General features: G+C 47.1%; 2 protein-coding genes across 10 annotated transcripts in view; both read right to left on the bottom strand.

The window, feature by feature from the left end:
* MCF2 (MCF.2 cell line derived transforming sequence) overlaps positions 1-10,670 on the bottom strand; it is a 60,175-nt gene extending 49,505 nt beyond the window's left edge. The window contains exon 1 of one of the 2 annotated variants that reach the window (XM_065077505.1): positions 10,486-10,670. In XM_065077505.1, coding sequence (XP_064933577.1) covers positions 10,486-10,600 — 115 coding nt within the window. In that variant the 5' untranslated portion in view covers positions 10,601-10,670. The remainder of the gene's footprint in view (positions 1-10,485) is intronic. The other variant, XM_065077506.1, reaches the window with a different exon arrangement.
* Positions 10,671-14,909: 4,239 nt separating this feature from the next.
* Positions 14,910-20,747, bottom strand: part of ATP11C (ATPase phospholipid transporting 11C) — a 55,448-nt gene continuing 49,610 nt past the window's right edge. For 5 of the 8 annotated variants that reach the window (XM_065077499.1, XM_065077502.1, XM_065077504.1 and 2 more), the window contains one exon: positions 14,910-18,385. In XM_065077499.1, the coding sequence (XP_064933571.1) occupies positions 18,269-18,385 (117 nt within the window). In that variant the 3' untranslated portion in view covers positions 14,910-18,268. Of the gene's footprint in view, positions 19,711-20,747 lie in introns of all 8 variants that reach the window. The other 3 variants (XR_010475625.1, XM_065077500.1, XM_065077501.1) reach the window with 2 other exon arrangements.

Genomic DNA, 20,747 nt, shown 5'->3' with positions numbered 1-20,747 from the left:
CCCTACATGTGCTGGGAGGCTGCAGTAGGACCCACTGTCCCCTGCCTTCTGCAAGCATGGGTGACCCTGTCCCGCACACCCGCCAGCTCAGCAAGTGCCACCAGCTGGACCTTTATTTGGGTTTGAGGTGCAAAGCACCATAGGACAAGGGTTCCCACCACGCTTGGGAACGACCTGAGGAGGGATGCACTTTGGGAGTTGTGGTTTCCAGCAAGGACCTTGCTCCCCAACATTTTATTGAATAGAAGGTTTCATCCTTGACTCTGGCACATAGATGGAAACCCAGATTCCTAAGCACCCTTATGACTTTGAGTTTCTCACTTCTCAAGAGGTGATTTTTGGAAGAGGGTACTCAGCACCTTTGGAAATTCAGGCCCTTCCAAGCACTTTCAAGTTGAGCACCCAAAATAACTCATTTGAGGAAAAACTAGGTGGAAGTCATTTACTTCAGGCAGCGAAGGCTCGAGGAACATTTCCCTTACAAACCATCCCCATCTCCTCCGGGGCAACAAGCGATGGATGAGCAAGACAGTTGCCCTTTGGTGAGGTCAAGACTCAACAACAGGCTGATTGTGGTCCCATGAGAGCTGCTCCTTGGCCAACTCATTGCTCACTCTGCATTGGCCATCAAACTCAACCTCCTGGGCAAACGTTAGGGAAAATTAAGTCCTGGAAACAAATTTGCAAGCGTGTTGCTGTGCCTGCGGCACATCAATTGGATGTTACCGTAAATCCTGTACAGAAGGGTGACCTCTGTCCTCAAATACTAACTTCTGGAAAAAGAGCAGTGAAAGGCAGTGGGGCACCAAAGACATCCGCCTCTCAAACAAGGCTTCAGTTGATGTTCATTAGCAAAATGGGAATTCCTTATTTGAAGGACACTCTTGGGACAGTACAGAAAACACCCCAGGGTAGTGCCCAGCACTATGAACAGCACAGTCAGCCTGCATCTCCCTTGGCACAAGGCAGAGGAAGCCAAGGTTTCATGCAAGTCCACTCATTTCTCTTAAAAAGAGGCTTTGTGATCATCAGCTATTATAGAACAGAGCTGGACTGTTACAAAACTGAGCTGAACCCCTTGTTTTACAGCATCTCAGAGCACTTCATGAACTACAACGCTATCATCACACAGCTGGTGTGACTTCAGGCTTTATGGTCTTACCAAAACCAGTCGGCATCTGGATGATAAATTGTCCTAAAAGTGGAGTAACATTTTTTATATAGGCTCTAAACTGAGTATTCATAAAATGCTGCTGCAATTATTACATTCAGAGACTCCTCTACGGAGGAGATCGTTGCCACAGTTTCAGAGGATGCCTGAAGCCAAGCAGAGAAAAGACAAAAGGGAAATACAGTGCTCGCTATATCTCCAAGAAAAACTCATCAGGGAACCCTGCTGAATCTCTCCTGGCCCCATCATTTGGTTACACAGTTCAGAATATTTTACTGGGTCCTCTCCATAGGACCATATCTGAAGGCCATTGCACAGACTGGAGATGTAAGAATAATGCTTATTTTTAGAGATCTTCCCATTCTAGGTGATTCAAGCACAATAGAACTTTCACGTACAGGGGAGGTCTGCAGTGACATTCAGAGAGGGGACAGCTACAGTCTGAGTCTATATTCCTCACATAAAACTCAAACTCCAAAGCACTTCACTCTTTGGTAATTGTTGTTTTCTTTCCTTTTCCAAACTTTGCAGGCCCACAGCATCTGCAGACAGCAGCTGTGTAAAGCATCTGCCAAGCTGATGTAATAGCGCCTTACACTTCACAAAACTGACCAAATATTGTTTGCAACTATAAAATCCATTTGGATATGGCTTTGCTGTGAATGAAGAAGAGTGGCTTTTCATGTGAGGGTTTTTGCTATCATCTAGGAAACAAAACTGAAGTAAATCAATTAAAGATTGTAAAGGATCACATTCTGCTTCTCCATGATCTGCTTGTTCTCGGCTGTTTGCCCATTTGGACATCCACACTCAAGGAAGCAGCATTTATTTGGTGTCAAGGGAGCCTGCAAATCAGTATGTTTGTAACCTATTTCCATTTCCATTGGTAACCTTCTGGGCTAGCCAGGGTTACCAACCAGCATCTGTCTCAGTTTATTCCACTACAGGAAGGTCTACCTGTCCTCTAAAGTTCCTTTGAGGCTAATGACCCCCGTAAGGCAGACCTACACAAACCAGCAGCATCTGCAGGAAGGTGCAATGCTCAGGGAGTTCCAATGAGTGGGGCTTCCCCTGGCTGCCAGGGACACCCCTGTCCACAGCCAGCATCAGTATGAGCCTCCTAGGACAGCCTACGGAGCACAACTAGGCTGGGCATGAGGACTAAGCCATCCCCATCTCAGCTGCTTTGTGCAGGACTGGGAACAGAAACCCCCTAGAACTGAGTGCCGCAACCCTGAGCCCCGTGCAATGCAGAAAGAGGCACTTTCAGCTTCTCCAGCTGAAGTTGCTCCACTTTGCAAAATTAAGTATTAATTGGGGCAAAGAATAGAAACACAGTCCTGTAGCTGAGGAGAAAGACCAATGCACCATCCTGCAATCTGTCCCGCCTAGCTCCCTCCTGTTGCTATACCCCAGTTTCATAGCCATAAAGAAGCACTCAAAAGGAATGAATGACCTTGCAGCCCATTGCTCAGGACACTCACTTGGGGTAAGTGGAACAGTTTCATTTGACATTTAATTATCTGCAAAAGTCAAAGAGCTCCTCCAGGAAGAATGATAGGAAACCATCCTGTGGTGGGGGTCACAGCTTGCTGCAGGAAACCCAGGTCTCCATCGCCCCAGTGCACGTCCAAGCCAGCGAGCAGCTGAGCCTCACCCTGCTTTCACTCTGAGCAATTTCAAAAAGCTTTGGATTCAATCCAGTACACAACAAGAAACATCGCCATTCTCCCCATCAGCACACCATGTCCAGAAAGCAAGACTGAGGGAGTTATTAGAGAAAAAAAAAAAACAAAACTATTTTATACTGTCTACAAACTGCCCTGCTCTGAACAACACACTTGCATGAGGTCTACTACACAAAGCCTGTCCAACAGCATGGTGCCAAGTGACCAAGAGCCTGCCTGTGGCTGCGGGGAAGGAGCAGGGCAGGAGCACACAGGCAGCTGCCGGTACTGCCCGGGCACCACAGCTTCCCAGGGATCCTGTCCCGTCCCACCTGTGTGGTCTCTAGCTGGTGGCTTCCTTGGCAAGCTTATACCTGGAGTAGGATCCTAATTTCCATATCACCAGATCCACCCTCTCACCTTTCCATCCTGCTCCATACCTGTCTGAGAACAGGATACAGTAGCGCGTACACACAGAGCACATGTTTACATAGCACTCATGTGAACCGGAGCCAGGAGGGGCTGGCAGCTGGCCAGGAGGCATGATGCTGATGGAGATACCGTGCTGAGCTGCACGTTCATCAGAGAACACATAGTAGAGAATAGGACATTGTGCTCCTCAACAAGGCCTGCTGTATTCACCAAAAGCTTATTTACAGGACCTGGTCTGAGCAGAGAACTGACAGCCAAGGTCCTGAGGCTGCTTCCTGGCTTTGAGACTGAACTGAGAGCAAATCATGTGGGAGACGGCTTCAGTCCCTCATGTGCAAATGAGAACAGGCACAAGTGCCAGCAGAATACCAGGTTAGTAAAGAGACACAAGCATGTCTGATGACAAGAGCAGAAAAGACCCCAGGAGCCTCCATCCATCAGGCCAATATAGGTGTCCACATCTGTACAGGTTGTGCAAGAGCTGGCACCAAAGGGTGGGTGTTAAAAACCCCGTTGCACTGGCTGTTGGATGGTGTTGGACTGACTTGGACAGCTGGGTAAGAAAAGGTCTCCACAGCCATGGGACTGGTTTCTGGATGCACCAAAGAACCGAAGGTCTCAGGATTAGTCGTGAAGTCCGTGAGCCAGAACTCAGTGGGTTCCTCCTGGAGGATCTGAGGATCATCTTTCCTACAAGTGAGTTTGCAGCAAGCTGGGTCACAGGGATTTGCAGGTCCCACACCAGGGACTTCTAAAAATTCACAGGGCAGAAAAGCAGAGAGACCTGCTAATAAGAGACATTTCTACTCAGTTCCATCAAAGTCATCCAAAACTGTAGAACATATCCTTATGCTGCAATCACACCTTTGTAGCTGAGGTAACAACCTGGCCACAGATTTAGATCTGCAGGGACCTTTTCCCCAAGTGATGAATACCCAGCAGTAAAGCATAGCCTGTATCAAGCAAATTTCCTTTTTTCCACACCTCCAGAAGTTCAGCTGTTGAAGAAACTTAAGAGACTTGATTGTGCAAAGTACAAATACTGTCGTGGTCCTCTTCTGCATTTGCAAGTGATCTCAGGTATGTTGCAGAAGCTATATATGTAATCACTATTCATTTCTAAAAGCAACTCTGAGCTGCACAGGCCCTCATGTGCACCAAAACCACATTCAGCTGCTCATGTATCCTGCTCTGACACACACATAATCTTGTGGAAATAGTTCCAGTGCAGTTGCCAGGGGTACCTGTAGTAAAGATGAGGTCCTGTTGCTGTCCAGGGGAGCCAGGTGGAGCATATTCACCTTTAACCATCTCAACATAACAACAAGAATTTCTGCTGCTGCACTAAAACCTGGCACATTCAACAGTTTGTAATTCCAGGTGGTGCAGCCATTCCCCGTGCCAAGCAAGCCATACAAAAGACTCATTAAAATATTTATGGCAGCAAGTTTCAATGCCCTCGATGGCTGTAAGCTCCTTTGTCCCTCCTGGCCACAGGGACAGCTCACACCCTGCCACAGCCCTGGGCTCTGCCTGCAGGCACCCACTTCCTAACTACAGCCACTTGAAACCAGGTTTTCATTTGGAGGGAAAGCCTAACAATTAGATTCAGTTTTTAAATGCTTATTTTTCTGGAAGATGAGATGTATTGATCCTGAGGAAGATGATGGGGCTCCTCAGCCAGTTCTGTCAATAGCCTGATGGCAAACCTCCACCTGATGTGCACAAATGTCTCAGTAAATCCTTGACTTTGCAGAGGAACTTGCAAAATCTGCTTCTACAGGGTGGCTGAGCTGCCATTTCATACATCTCCTGGGAAGAACATCAGTACAATACAGGGGACAACGGATGGTAGAGCCACGGGAAGAGCTGCACCCAGGAACACACTAGGAGCCGTGGACAGACAGGGTGTATTTAGAGGGAGCTGGTGGTTCAGGTGCTGGCAGAACACCCTGGTCCCCAGGCTACGGGTGGCAGTGGGGCCACCCCAGGAGCTACCATTCCAAGGGCATGTGAGCATGAACCAGCAAAAATCATGATTTAAACTTCACCGGGAGCATCATCTCCTGTCACAGATGAGAAACAGTCACATCAGGCAGGAACACATCAAAAAGACACAGTCTTCAAATAGGCCACGGAAAGCCCAGGAGTGTTCGTCCATCACCAGGCGTGACAAGCTGGTTGCCACACCGGGTTCAATGACTGCTTGGATTATTCTTTGTCACCTCTCTACGAAGGATATTTTAAGGAAAGGCTCACTCTATTTGCAAGATCTTTCTTTTGCTTCTCCCCAAGCACCCTCTCCGGCACAGTGTGGGAGGCAGGATATGGCACCAGATGGTCCTCTCTTCTGACCCACTGGATGTTCTTCTCCGCTAAGACCTTCTAAAGCTCAACTGCAGTGGATGCTTCGGTGCACACACACATCCCCACCACCCAAACCTGGGAGTGTGCTTGGCTAGGAAACCACACAACAAACACCAAAGGGAAAAAGAAAAAGCGAAGCTTCTGAAAAAACTTCAATAACCTTTTCAAAAGGCTTAGATTTATGTACACTGAGGATGACAATAAGGGTAAAAATGCAAAGGAAAATGCTGCAGAATCAAATAAACATAAGAAGGAGGGAGGAAACGTTAACTCAGTGCAGTCCAGGCTTGTGGACCATCATCCAGACAACGTGCCCATCCCACGGAGGAGTGTCCTCACGGGACCAGCTGAATCACCACCTTACAATAGGAGCTGATCAGTGTCCCAAGAGGGATCAGATGGCACCATGTCCAGGCGTGCACAGAGCGACCCTGGATCAGGCCCCATGGCCAAGCCTGTGAGTCCCAGGGCAGAAGCCTCCCGCTCCCCTCCAGCGACCACCGGCAGGGAAACACCGGCTGTGAGAAAGCAGGAGCACCCAGGGCACCAGGGCAGCACAGCTGCGCTCTGTCACTGACACACAAAACCAGCAAAACCTCATTCCTGGTGACCACGGGCCATCGCTGCCAGGAGGACAAGATGCAGCCAGCGAAGGATCCCAGACAGGTGCAGCCAGCGAAGGATCCCGCATTCACAGCAACATCATCCTCCGATACAATTTTGGGAGCTGGAGTGAGCAGAAGGGTCCCCAGGAGCCGGTGCTGACCATGCTGCAAGCGAGGAGGATGCTCAAGGGAGGCTGAAAGGTCCAGGGTGTCTCTGCGTGCTGGGGACCAAGGAGTCTTGGCCGGGGGGGGTGGGCGGGGAGGCAGAATCTCTTCCAATTTATATTTAACAGCTGGCAAACTGGAAGCTTTGCTTAGAAATGGTGAAAAAAAGTAAGCTAAATGACAGCAAGGCATACATGTTATCTCCTGTTGTTGCTGTGGCTAATCTGCTAATGCGAGAGAACAAAATACTGGTTGCTCTGATGTGCTCACATCCAATCAGAAAAACCATCTTCTCGTATCACCATGAACTAAGCAAAAATTAGTAAAGAGAAAAGCCAACTCAACTATACATGAATTTACATCTATTGCAAGAAATGTAATAAAAGTTTCTCAACACCCACCCTTGCGCATTCTAACTCAGTGTGGGAGTTGAGAAAATCTAGTTTTTTAATTTCTTATACTTAGGAGCATCAATGTACTTTTAATCTTCTCCTATTTCAAATTTTAGCTACTCCTCCCTTATAAGACATTCAGGAAAGAGTTTGCAGGTGTTTTGCACACCAGCACCTGGGCACGTTTGCCAGCTGTGCAGGGGAAGGCATGTTTAACACCTGTCATCAGTACACACCTTCCCGGCCACCACCATCAGCCTCCAAAACAGAGCCCATTCAGCACAAAAGACTTCCAAAGCCAGATAAAAATATACATACACCACTAACTTTCCCATCATCCTTTAATACCATGCAAGCACTGCTTTTTCCAAGCCCAATTCCAGCTTTGTGCACAAAGTAATTCCTGGGAGATGTCACAGCAGTAAATTCTTGGACCCCATTACCTGCCTAAGAACCTGGAACTAAGTTCACTGAAGTCACTGGAACAACTTGTTTGCTTTCACAGTCCATACAGCCAAGAAACTAAACTGTACAGCCAGGTTGCCATGATGGTATCACCTGCAAACTCTGCTGCAAAGCGAGGGAAACTAAAACCAATTTTTTCCTGAAAAGAAAATGGAAATGCTCAATTCTGGAATTCCCTTGTTGAGCAAACACATAACTCCAAACCCAGCAAACTGCTTTCTTGTAGCAGGAGAAGGTCAGTGGCATGAAAAGTGAGGGCCTGGAAGGATATCACTGGTGTTCGCTGTCTGTCTCACACCACCCAGCCCTCGGACAGACACCCCTGGAGCAGCAGGAGGGTAATTGCACCGCGCAGCAGCTCAGCCAGCGTGGGTTCCCAAGAATAACTCTGCCCCGGGAGCTGCCGGCAGCCAGAGCTTCTGACTCAGCCCCACTGCAAACCCACGTCTGGCATCGCCTGGGAGGTAAAGGGATTCAGAAAACAAGGCAGCCCCACCCAGCCACTTCCACCACAGCTCCTCATGCTCCTGCTCCTCTGCCCCCAATTTTGCAATGGCCTTCAGCTTCACCGCATTAGGGATGCTGGCAGATGGGCTGATTGAGGCTTTGGCAGTAGAGCAAGCTGAGGGGCGTGCAACCTGAACTGTGCTCGTCACACATGCCGAAACGACCACCGTCACAGTGACATGTGTCAGTGGGCACAAAGTTGCCTGTTTGCAGCAGGAGGCTGAGGGCACTCACTTGGTTTGTGGCTCTGGGATTTACTTGCAAGGCCTGTCTGGCAAATCTGACTTAAACAAAAGTCTCCTACCACAAACACAACCAGCAGTGACAGCTGAGCCATGAGCTGCCCGTCTCCAGGCACATGGGGGAAGCTCCATGTCCCCAAGCATCCTCCACTTCGGTGGCAAAGACGGCGCTTTGGAAGACTCTTTCTTTTGCCCATCCTATTTTACACTTCAGCTGCTTCCCTCCCACACAGCCCTGCTGTCACTTCACTTTTGTCCTGGTAAATGAATGATAAACCACTAAACTGTAGTTGTAGCAAATGTGATGTAGGGAGAGGAAGCACGTCCCACGTACTACTGACTGCTCCCAGACTACTACTCCTCCGTGGTCCACCCAAAGGGGTCTGGACTGATGGCAGCGGAGAATTTTTGGAGGCTGCTTGTCCTGTACTCTCGCAGCTCTCCAAGGGAATCCAAGCCATTTTAGAGATGAAAACAGCTGTAAAAGGCTTGGGATTTATACTGGCTAATATATCACAGATACAGGGAAAATATATAGACTAATATACAGTTTAATAGATCACAGATACAGGGAAAACATCACCTTATACTAGAAATGACCAAAAAGTTTCCAGTACTGATGCGTGAAGCAAAATGGTTAAAACGTGGACTCAGATCAGACTGAATGCTCAGAAATCAGGGATAAGGAAAAAAAACTCTGATTTATTTTTAATCTCATGATTTGGGGAACCTTACTCAACTTTGTATCTTTTTCAGTATCTTCTTTTAATAACCTATGTAGATGCCAAATCATGCATCCAGATCCTGCAGCTACAACCACACAAATATGCCTTTGTGGAGTTATTTTGATTTCATATGACCATTATACAAAGGTCATCTGCCAGGAGCTGGTTAGAAGACAGTGCTCATGCTCACGAGAAACCTGCTGCCCACCTTCACCCAGTTTCTATTACACTGTTCATAGAAAACGTTCACCATCTGCGTCCCCATCCCTGTGTCACCCAACTCCTGTTCAAGCAGTGTGGGTGTTTCATCACAGACACCAGTGCAAGGAGAATCAGACTTATTTTAATCACATCCGTTCAAATAGCATCCTCCACTAACTGACCGTGATCACCTCTGCCTACATTTTCCTACCCTGTTTGCAGAGCAAACAAACAGGGTAGCACAGGCATGGTAGGCAGGACAGCCCACAGCAGAGGAGAAGGTTCTGTGGTGGGCACTATCCCTGAAGAGCACAAACACATGCACCCCTTGAGGGGCAGGTGACACATCGGTGAAAACCTCACCTGTGACTTACCCCCTGATAAACTCCTCCCATACCCTAAACTGGTGCTTTGCAAAGAGGTCAAGGAAACTGGAATTAGACTTAGAAGCTTTTTTGGGGTCAGTGTGTCTTTTTCGTGCCTGGCACAGCTCCAAGCACACTGCCAGCTGTGAACAAATAAGGAATGATCAGTGCCTTTGTCTCCAACAAGGTATGCATCCTCCAGCGAGGACAGAGTCACCGAGGATGCCGCCACTTTTCCTGGATTATGAAAGACTTCTCTGCAGAAAAAAAACCCTCTTCTCCCCACAATAAAACAAAATAACATAAAAGTCAGGTCTCCACATAGTTTTATGAACAAATCATTGTCCATCAAAGAAAACACAGTTGAAGCACAAGAGCAGTTTATGGCCTCAGGGTAAGGGATCAGATTGCATTGGCTTCTCGCATTAAGGGTGTGCAGCCACGGAACCACAGCAACATCATTACAACTCTGTGCAGTCCCCTATGCAGCCTGGGATTAAGCGATGTTTGAAGACCAAGAAATAAGGAAGGGAAGAAGGGCTGTCTAATGGGGACAGGTTTCACACACATGTGCTGCTTTTCTACTTCAGAAACTGGGAAAGGGCACATCATAGTCATCAGGCTAAGATGCAACTTCCCAAGGAGGACTTCTCTAGTTTTGGCCATGGGCAATCTGAGAAGGAGACTAGCACTGGCACACAACCTGCTCACCAAAAACAACCTCCTTTCTTCAAAATGTGTTTTGAGCAATGAATTCCAATAATAAAAAGGCCATGTCAGCAACACAATGTAAAATGACTTCTCCTTATAAAACGAGCCAGTTCTACACCGTTCATGCAATCCATCAAAATAAATAACATCCAAAGTCCTCAACAACCCTCCTGCAACGAACCCTCCCAGGGGCTTCCGAGGCAGCTGGACATATGTGCCCACCTCCCCTTGGCATCCCGACCCCGCAGACAGCACTCCAACCCCGGTGCCGGCCACCCGCGCTCCCGGCCGGGCTGGAGGAGCAGAGCCGGCATCCCGGGTCCTTCCACGGAGGACGAAGGGAGAGGGATGTCCAGGGAAAACCCTTCCCCACCCTCGCCCGACCGGCGGGTCCCTCCGCACCCGCTACCCCGGACACCTGTGACACCCACAGCCACCCCTCGGTGTCCGGCAGCCCCCGGGGGACTCACCGGCGGCGGCGGCCTCCAGCAGCGCGGCGGCCCGCAGCAGGCAGTAGTAGCTCTCCATCTCCCCGGCCGAGGTGCCCCCCGGAGGGGGACCGGCCGGGGCCGGGGCCAGGGCCATGCCCCCCGGCAGCGCTCCGCCGCCGGCAGCGCTCCACCGCCCCGCGGCCGCCGAGGCGGGGCCGGGGAAGCGGCCACCGCCTCCTCCGCCCGCCCCGCACCCGCCCCCGCCCGCCCCGGCGGCCGCCCCGCTGACACCGCCGCCTCCCGCCCCGAGCGCCTCCGCGGTGTTGCCTTCTTTTTTCTCTCTTTTTCCCTTCCCTCCCCTCTTCCCCGTTCGCAGAATCACAGAATCACACCTCCCGTTTTCCCCATGTCTCTCGTTTTCTTTTTTTTCCCCTATTTTCCTCTTTTTCTCTTGTTTCCTTTTTTTTTTTTTTTCCGTTCTTTTCTCCCTTGTTTCCTTTTTTAAAATTATTATTATTTTAATTGACTTCTGCTTCCGCCTCCCCACACACCCCTCTGCAGCCAGAGCTGCTCCCCACCTGAGTGCCCATAGGACATCTCTTAAGAAAAAAAAACCTACCAACCAACAACAAAAAACAAACAATCAATCAAACAAACAAACAAACAAAACACAAACAACAACAAATTTTCATCCTCTGCAAGCGTCGTCCTAGCAAATTCCTTGAACAGTGTATGAGAACTACATGTAGCCATGCTATAGCCAAAGCTGGACAGAGCTCCAAGCACACTACTGGCCTGACCCATCAGCCTCAGTTTCCTCAATGCTGAGGTTCAGACAGTACCAGCTTATTCTCAACAGGAGCCCGAGCTGCCCAGGAAGGCAGCACAGAGAAGTGGATGTTCCTGTTTTTCCAAAACAACCTTTTAATTATGCTCCTTAATATAATAGCAGCCTTTTTCCAACACTTCAGCAGTCAGGGCTATTAATTTAGGATCCAAGGACTAATGATGGTAGTATGAAAAACTCTGTGTTTGGGCAAACCTCATCCCTTCTTACACTGATACGGAATTTTTCAAAGAAAAATCACCCCTTTCAGTCAGTGCTTCTTGTTCGTAACACAGCAGATTTCACTAACTTAACAGTTTGAATACACGTTTCTGTCTGGCAATAAAGCACATCTGGTGCGATGGGGAGAGTTACTCATCACAAAACCCAGCTCAGATACACAGCAGTAAAATGTGGTAATAAAATAGCCATATGCAAGTCTACATGTATGGAAAGACAGCCACATCACGTTCCTTCTGCGTTCTTTTCATAGGAATGATATTTTCCCTAAATTGTAACATTTCAGGGAGAAATTAGGCCCCATTTTGTTCTACTGCTGCTGTAACCAGGACTCATCACCACTGAGTGACACACACCCATGGTAACACTGGCTCCTGGAAAAATGAAGGTAGCCAGTAGAAAACACAGCTACGTTATCCCTCAGGTTTGGCAATCAACCCATTTCGTGCTCTCTGAAGGGAACACAAAATGCTTAAGACTGGATCTGGATCAAGTCTTTTCAGCCAAGCACACCCTACCTGAGCCCCAGGTGGTCCAGGCTGGGCCAGGCAGCGGAGGCGGCAGGCGTCCTGCACATCCCATGGCTGTGCCTCCTCCAGCCAATCCAGATGGCAATGGACAACATCAGCCAGCTCTCACACAGAAAAGCTGTGCTTGCTCAAACTGCAGGATAACCGGTCACAGCTTTTCCTTACCGTTTTTCCCTTACAAGCCTGGATGGCCACCGAGATTCTTGTTTTGGAAAGCTGGCTGCTTACAGCCCCTCCTTTTAGGTATTTCACGACAAATGCCCAGGCGTTCCAGCAACGCGTTCAGCAGAGGCACCGTCCAGCTGCTCATATTTTACACTGACAGAAGCTACTCGGCATGTTTGTCTCCTCCAGATACGAGCGTTACTCTCTGCCTGCCCAAGGAACAATAAGCTGAGACAGAGGGAAGAAGGAGATGGATAAAAAGGAAACAATGACAGCCAGAAACACTGGTAGTTCTTTTTTTTTATTATAATTTGGAGAAAACACAGGTTTCATTTCTGCAGCTTCCAAAAGCTGCTGCTTTCATACTTCATTGTGGGACTGTGCAGAAAGCAAAGGCCGAGCAGCAAGTCTGGCTGCGGCTGCTCCAGTCCCACCACATCGCTGGAGATACTGCTCAGCTAGAGGCTTCTGGAAGTGTCTGGATAAACGCACATCAGTCACCATCAGCTCAGTCCATCCTGTCTCCTAGTGTCTTCTTCAGAAACACCCTTCTTCTGACAGTTGCTGGGGAAAAGAGTTTCTGGTTGAATAGGGAAATTTAACTTGCCACCCTCCATACAGCCCTATATCCCAGCTCTCACACACAGTCCTGTGGGTGCCAGGTAATTTCTCTGAGATACAGCTCCGATTTCACCACTTCAGGGCTTGATTGTTGCAATGATTTACCCTCGCTTGCTTAAACCCCATTTTTCCTTCTACACCACCTGGAAACCTGCTGCAAACACCTTTGTGCTGCTCCATCACATTATCCCCATCAGCTTTTACAGGCTATTTGTCCACTGCTCCTCCTCACCTGCACATCTTCTGCATGCCCCCTGCTTCACCCCAAGCCCCAGCTGCGATAGGGAGCAGCCGCTTGGTCTTTCATGTCCAAACTCCAATGGGCGAAACAGGACAGAAGGACTTTTTGTTTGGTTGGTTGGTTTTTTGTTAGAGTGGTGCTGGGAACTGGAAGAACAGAGCTGGCGAAATGCAGTATGGAGTCAAGCTGCTGTTGAAGGGAATTGCTCACCTCTGGAACAAGCATAGCGACATCAAAGTACTTGTGCGGGAGAGTAATTAAGCCCTGTTTGGTTTTCATAAATGGGGATTTTACGAGGATTTTGCTTGCATGAGGCAGCATCACCCCTGATCTGGGGGTACCATCCAGTGCAGGCTCTTTTCAGGCTGGTCCAGGAGCCAGTTAAGCCCGCACTGATTTATCATGATTTTATGCCACCTCCTCTTTCAACGTGAAAAAGAGAAAGGACTCCACTCTGCTTTCACTTGTTCCCTGTGCCAGTCAGACCTGCCTTATTTGTTGTTACAACCCTGGGTTTTGGAAGGGAACATGCACACAGGTGCACACACCCCCTTCCACCAGCCTGCAGCATAGTTTCCAGCTTAGCAGGTTATCCCCAGACGTGTGAAGATTCCAGCAGCAAAGCCCAAGCCCAGCAGCAAGGACACATCTCTTTGTGCTGCAGGGGCACAGGGAGGGCCGGGGACACCACAGACCCCCCGAGTGCCAAGAGCCCTCACGCCAGCAGCCTGACCTTGACAAAAATTGCTGTCCTTGTCAAAAACCACCTTATAAAGTGACATTGCTTCTTCTTTCTAACATGAAGGGTTACATGAGTATTTTAAATGCTAATTTGGTGCTTTCTGAAATACCTCATGACCTGTGGCTGTCTCCCATCACTTTCATTTACTACTTTTGTTCCGTCAGCCTGGGTAGCCAGCTCAGAGTAAAACCCTTTCCAGCTCTTCAGATCATTTTCACTGTCACTCACTCACGCTATTAAGATTCTCAATGCGTGTATCTGGTTTCCAGTAGTACAAGCTGCTTCTTAAAGGTTATAGTTTGTTTTAAATAGCACAGCCATCTGTCCTCCGGTGGCTCATGGGAGCTGAAGAAATCGAAGCAGCCAAAACAGAATTTTTCAAACTGTCAGTTTTTCATTACAAACATTTCACTTTAAATCAGATCCACGTCCTAAAAAAAAAAAAAAAAGCCTCTGTATTTTTCTGGTGTATTATACAAACACTGTGAGTGGTGCTTTAACAGTTCCATTGAGCTGTAGGAATTTCATCAATGTAAATGTCTGGCCTGGACTTCACCAGCTCCAGGCACTTCACAAACCACAGAATAATCCTCGTTTGCGCACATCTAGTCTTTGAACAAAAATATACTTCTTTATTACAGGGAGCCACGACACTCGAACCAGTGCACAGCATTAAGAAAAAGACTCTATGCACACAAGTCAGGCACATGGACTTGCATTTTTTACCCAATTCCTAATGTCAGCTAAAGCTCCAAGTTCAACGCTTCTACAAAGTTAAATCAATTTATTCACTTAATTCACAGGACTTCATTCCTTAATTTGACAGATTATTTTTCAGGGAAATTAGAGCACATAGGCCAGCTACAGGCAGCAGCTCTTACCAGAATGGCTAATACCTCGCTGGAAAAGTAAAAACATATAAGAAGCAAACAGTGTTTCATTGGGAAATGCTGCCCCACATCAGAGAACTGAGTGAGGCCTTGCTGGCATCACCCACCACCCAGTGAAAATGCCGATGGTTCCCCTTGTACTGCCTTGTAAAAGGCCACATTATGAACTATTGCCTAGGAGCATCCAAGGAGACAAGACAGACAACAATTGTATATTAATCAGAACAACATACCAAAGTTTATTGATTACTTCAAACAAAAGTTTCTGTAATGAAAAAAGAGCAAGTTGCATTCATAAAAGGTAACATTCACATTCGATTTCCTTTATATAAAGCAACATAAATGTATAAAATTGCATTTAAGTGAAAAAAATGTAAGGTTGCAGTCAATTTTTTTTTTTCCAGAAGCTGAAAACATATCTTCTCATTGCCTGCATATAATTTATACCTTCTATATACTACATGTTTTTAAAAAAAAATCCATAGCTGGGAAACTGAATAAATGGTGCAGTATTAGGCAAGTTTTTCAACCGCATGTATACAAATTCAATTTTAAGCTTTTATGCAATTCCAAGTCATTTATAATATCCTCATAACAATTAGGATTAGTTTTTGAAAAGTAGATATGACTACACCAAGTTCCTCCATTATCACATTAGCAGTTTTAGAGGGAATCTTAATTACTTATCTTTCAGTGTCACTAGCCAGTGACTAAACTTCAATGAATTATTACATAAAAAAAACCCAGCCTTTTTTTCCTTCAAGTTTTTCCACCAGTAAGCCTGTACTGACCTTTTAGCTCGCTGACGAGCACTATAACACTGTGTATTATGAACAATAACCACAGCATCCCTGTTGGATTACTGCCTCTTCAGCATCCTGCTGCCTTATACCTTACAGTTACTATCGCCACTTTTTCTTCCCTTCTGTAACCCCAAAAGGGGTCTATTACCCCTGACTTCACAAGTCATCCACGGCAACAGAAATTTCACTTCTGCCATTGAACAACAAGGATCAGCCATTCTGCTGGTCCAGGGCAGCCCTGGCTGTCCCGGCATCCCTGGCACTACATCAGTGCACTAGCTGAAGATCCAAGCCCAAGAAAACCTGCATTTTCCCCAAACAGCTGCCAATTGAGACATTTCAGATTCATTCCAGACGGTGAGCACACGTGCCTTGGATTTGAATGTCCAGCTATTGCAATAGCTTGCTCCATCCTGAGACAGGACACTTGGGAATGGGAAGAGAAAGATTTGGCTCTTAAAACGGCTTCATCTTAAAACGGGCTGCAGAGATTAGCCCGTTTGAGAGGCTTTCTTCACACAGTTCACACATACATGGCAAGCTTCACTCTGTTCCCACTAATGTCACCAGCCAAACCTCCAGCTGAATTTCATGGGAGCAGATTTTGACCCTAGGAGAGTATGATACAAAGCAATCCGAGAAGCAAAGTGTCAGGCTTGGGGCCATTCGGGCTTGGAATGATTTTGAATCACAGGAATTAGGCATTTCAATGTCCAGATTTTAAAGGTTATGTAAACACAAGTCAGCAACTGTATATTTAAGGAGAAAGGTTAGATTTGGCATGTAGAGTGTATCTTCATTGTATTCATCGCATACTTGATCTGTAGGCACCACATTTTAGCATGAAAAGTTGAGAAGGTCTGCAAGTTGAATTCTAAGTTTGTGAAATGAGCTAGGAAAAGGAAAAAAGGAGAGAAAAAAAAGAAAAATAAGCTTTGCCTACGGGACACATGCTGGAAGTGCAGCTCCTTACTTGCATGCAGCAAAGAGTCGAGCCGCAGTTGCTAACGTGGTGCTAACAAACCCCACTCGCGGGGAGGCCAGTGCAGCGTGTATAATACAGTGGTCCTGTCCGTGTGTCCCCTCCCATGCTGGGTGATATAAGAGCAGCCACCAACCACAGGGACTGCACTCACCCCTTTCCCGCTCAGGGAAGACCCATTGCAATGTCCTTATGATGAAGAGCAGAAATCGCCTGCAGCTGATCTGCATCCTGCTTCCAACCAAGAGTCAAAGATGGACCTCAGGGGTGGCAGCCAGAGAACAACACTCTATTCTTCCAAAACTTGTCTGCAGTTGAGCGAAATTTGATGAAATGAACGTTCCATCTAGTCCCAACTGGTTGTTTCTTTGCATGTAAGTCACACAAAGCCTGAGCAAGTGGGATCCAAACCCAGCCGCAGCATTGAACTCGTTACTCTGGAGAGACTCGAACGCTTCTCACAGTAACTCCTCTGCATCGCTCTGCAGAGTGCCGGGGGCAGTCAGCACCAAGGGGACCTTCACACCAAACGGTGGTGGCATAGGGCGCTCAGTCACTGCTTATGATTTAAAACAACAAAAAAAGCCGCTTTTTCCACATATGAAGTATCAGAGAAAAAAAAGTCAGGCAAAAGTCACCTGTGCTGTACACAACCTAAAGAGAAAAGTCCCCATGACCATGGTACAGGTAGATTTAAAAAGAACATGCCAATTTAAAAACCAAATAGAATGTAAAATTAAATCAGGTTCATGTATTCCTTTTATTTTTAAACCGGCTTCTTTTTTTCTTAGTGCAAATAACTCAAGATGCAGTTTTATACGCCTGCAGGTTTACAGGCGCAGCCTGTGTCCCCAGGATCATCCAAGGACCACACTGTCACTCAGGCCTTCAAAGTGTTGAAGCAACTGCACAGTGCAGTAACGTAAGCACAACCACAGGAACCCAGGCAAAACGGCTTTTGAGATTCTGTCCTCCCCCACAAAAGCTTCCTTCCATCGCGAACAGCCACAACACGAGGGAAAATAACCTTTTCTTCACCCTCCACCAGGAACAAACCCATTGCAAACTGGTCAGGGGAGGATGCTCAGGCACTTCCCAGCACCACAGGTTTCTGCACGGATACAGGCGCTGCGTATGGACCACAGACGGCTTCCAGCTGTACCCAGTATGTAACTGGACAACTTTCATCATCAGTGAAGATCTCTCGAGTTCCCAAGTATTTCTGCCGCACACATGTGGCAGCCCATTGCTGGGACGGGGCAGCCCCCGCCGAGGGGTCACAGCCCCAGCACCAGGCGAGATGCTCGCAGGGCTGCATCCAGCTCCCGCGGGAGAGGAACAGGCTTTCCCTGGCGCCTTCGAGGAGCTGGAGGGGGCTGTTGTTGGGTTTAAAGTCAGTGCTGCTTCTTTGGTCAGGCAGAGCAAGAGACTTCAGCAGCTCTCAGCTGCTCTCAGCCAGATCTGCAGCAGGCAGAGGAAGCCCCTGTGAGAAATGGGGCTGGCATTCCTCTCTCGCACTTTTTACTCATGCTGTTTTGGATTAATTACTATAGATGCTTTCTCTAGTCTCCAATGATGTAGAATTAGGCAGATCTTTTTTTGGAGGAGGAGGGGCAGGTGGTGAAACCAAAGACAAAGGGGTGCCAGGGCGCCAGTGCCCTGGCTACTGCTTTATCAGCATGGCTGCTCGCTGTACTTGGCAACGTTAAAAGAGAACTGTTAGGTTAAAACCATGTTTTTATTCCTACAGCATAACAATACGCCGTGTTTGTACGCAGCACTTTAAAGTATCCTGAGAGGATATCTTTCTGTCAAATTAGTAACAGCATCTTCAGTCTTCACATAACCATTCTCTATACGTTTGTATGAGACTAATATAGGTAGGTCAAAGGAGGCAGTCTGCAAAAATCAGAAGGAAAATGCACATGTATTGCAACTGTTATATTCCCAAATTCATAAATATTTTTCCGTGTTATTTTTAGAAAAGAACATTTAACATTTTATAGGAGAAGAATGATTAGCCCATGATAAAAGTGCCAAATGTCATTCACAACCAAACAATAGCATGGAAAAATCAACTTGCACAGCTGCAAAATGCTTCAATGAAGTCTAAAAGTGGCATCTCCCTCGCTGTCCCCTGCAGCTCCTGTTCTGCCCCAGTCCGGCTGCCTCCCGCACCAGTCTGCACCAGTATACGGCAGTGGAGAGCACCACCTAACGTCTGCAGGGAAAGACGGGCTGCTCAGCTCGCTGGCAACACCCAGGCAAGCAGAAACCCAGACTGATGCCAGCTACATTTGGAGCTCTGGCAAGCCTGGCTGTTGGTCCTGCCATTCCAATTAAACTGATTTCTATAGAAGCAGCTGTAGGTACAAAGGTAGGAGAGGTTTGCAGCAAATCTGCAGTTTTAAGTTTGCAGCAGACACCACACAGCTATGTAACATCTCACTGAAAGTGAAGCTGTGAATTCAATTAGGCACTTTTACATTTTTATTCTGCTATCAGTCTAATACAATGTTTAAAATCAAGTGAACTTGTACTAGGATGCTCTCTGTGTGCGTATACACATACAGACACAGAGACATGCCCATCGTACCATATGTTGACACACAGACACATACACGTGTTTAGTTTCAATCTATGCAGGTAAATTAAAATGTACTTAATTCTATCTGACAGAACAGCATGCACCCTAGAAAAAGGGATTTTGGTACAATTCAGATGCAATACTGGAATCATTTTAATAGCTGAGATTTGAATATTTCACCGTGAATACAGTGTCAGCTTTTATAATCACTGTCAGCACGATTCACTGACTGTATTCTCCAGGCTAAGTTGTCTGATAATATTAGACTAAAATATTGGTTGTATTAGAAGATTTGTTTATCTACTGCAAAATATTTCAGTTTGAGAGGATCTGTGTATACGTGGAACTCCGAATGGTTGGACAGGACAACTCCCCCAAATTAAAATGCATCCCAAGCATTGCATCTCCATTCCACAAGGACAGGTACCCCACACCGATAGTCAAGAGGATTACAAGAACCATAGTTTAATTGATTGGGTGGGGGTTACATTTGGTTAATAGATGGCTTTTAAAATCAGCTCAACTCCTTTGGACAGGGTACCTGTTACAACACATTAGATTCATCTGAGAATGTTCTTAAAAGAAGTGGTGTGACAGAAGGTCTGGCCGACAATGAATCAGGTGCCCTCCTGCTGCTCTGCAACAGCGAGGCAAAAACACTTATAGCACATGCAACGCTTGCCCCTGCCTCATGGTTAAACAATATAAGACACACACACACCTTTTTACAGCTAAGTCACATCATAAGGGATGTAGCAACACACGGCCCCTAAATACCCCAGTGATTAATCCTGGCCGGGTTTTGCAGTGCAAGAGGCACGGAGAGTATTCAGAGACCAGCCCTGAAATGGTTAACTTCAGGTTTATGCTACAGAGGCTTCTGAGGGAGGAAAAACCATCCTTACAGTGAGGGCCCAGGTTACCCAGAGAGGTGGTGGATGCCCCATCCCTTGAGACATCCCAGGTCAGGCTGGACGGGGCTCTGAGCAACCTGAGGCTGGGTGAAGATGTCCCTGCTCATGGCAGAGGTTGGACTCGATGAGCTTAGAAGGTCCCTTCCAACCCAAACTATTCTGTGATTCCATGATCTGCTTATAACCAATACTTTTAAAATAGTGCATCATAATGGAAATCTACAGTGAAACGAAACACTACGGACATGTTTTCATGTTTTGTGTTGGGGCAGCCCCACCATCCCCATGGTCAGCAAGTCCAAGACTGTCTCTTATTACAAGGGTTAAGTGCAGCAGCTTATTTGCTTGTACAGAGAACAACAGCAGCATTAAGTGGGATGGACTGGGCAAGACAGGCAATTTAGGCAGCTTCTCCTAGATCAAACAAGCCTGCGCTGTTTGCCAAGTCATCCAAAGGATGATCAAAATTGAGTCCCCTTTGTCCCCTGCTTTAGCAAATTTTCTATCTAGTCCACTAACACACAAAACTACAAGTGGAGAAGGAGAATGTAACCAGCATCATCCTTGTCCACATCACTTGGGCATCCCGAGCACAACCAGCTCACCCACCTGAGGTGGAGAAGTAGACCAAAGGGGAAGAGACAGATAAAATATTTAAAGCAAAATATTTAAATTAAAGAAAAAGGAGCAGGGAGAGGAGCAAGGTTTTGCTGCGTGAGCAAATCTAAATAGGGGTTTCTCAGGAGTTAGGCATTAGAAG

Source organism: Columba livia, chromosome 12 (assembly GCF_036013475.1).
Source record: "Columba livia isolate bColLiv1 breed racing homer chromosome 12, bColLiv1.pat.W.v2, whole genome shotgun sequence".
NCBI lineage: Eukaryota > Metazoa > Chordata > Aves > Columbiformes > Columbidae > Columba > Columba livia.
Note: the sequence above shows the minus strand (reverse complement) of the source record. Positions and strands in the feature narration are given on the sequence as shown.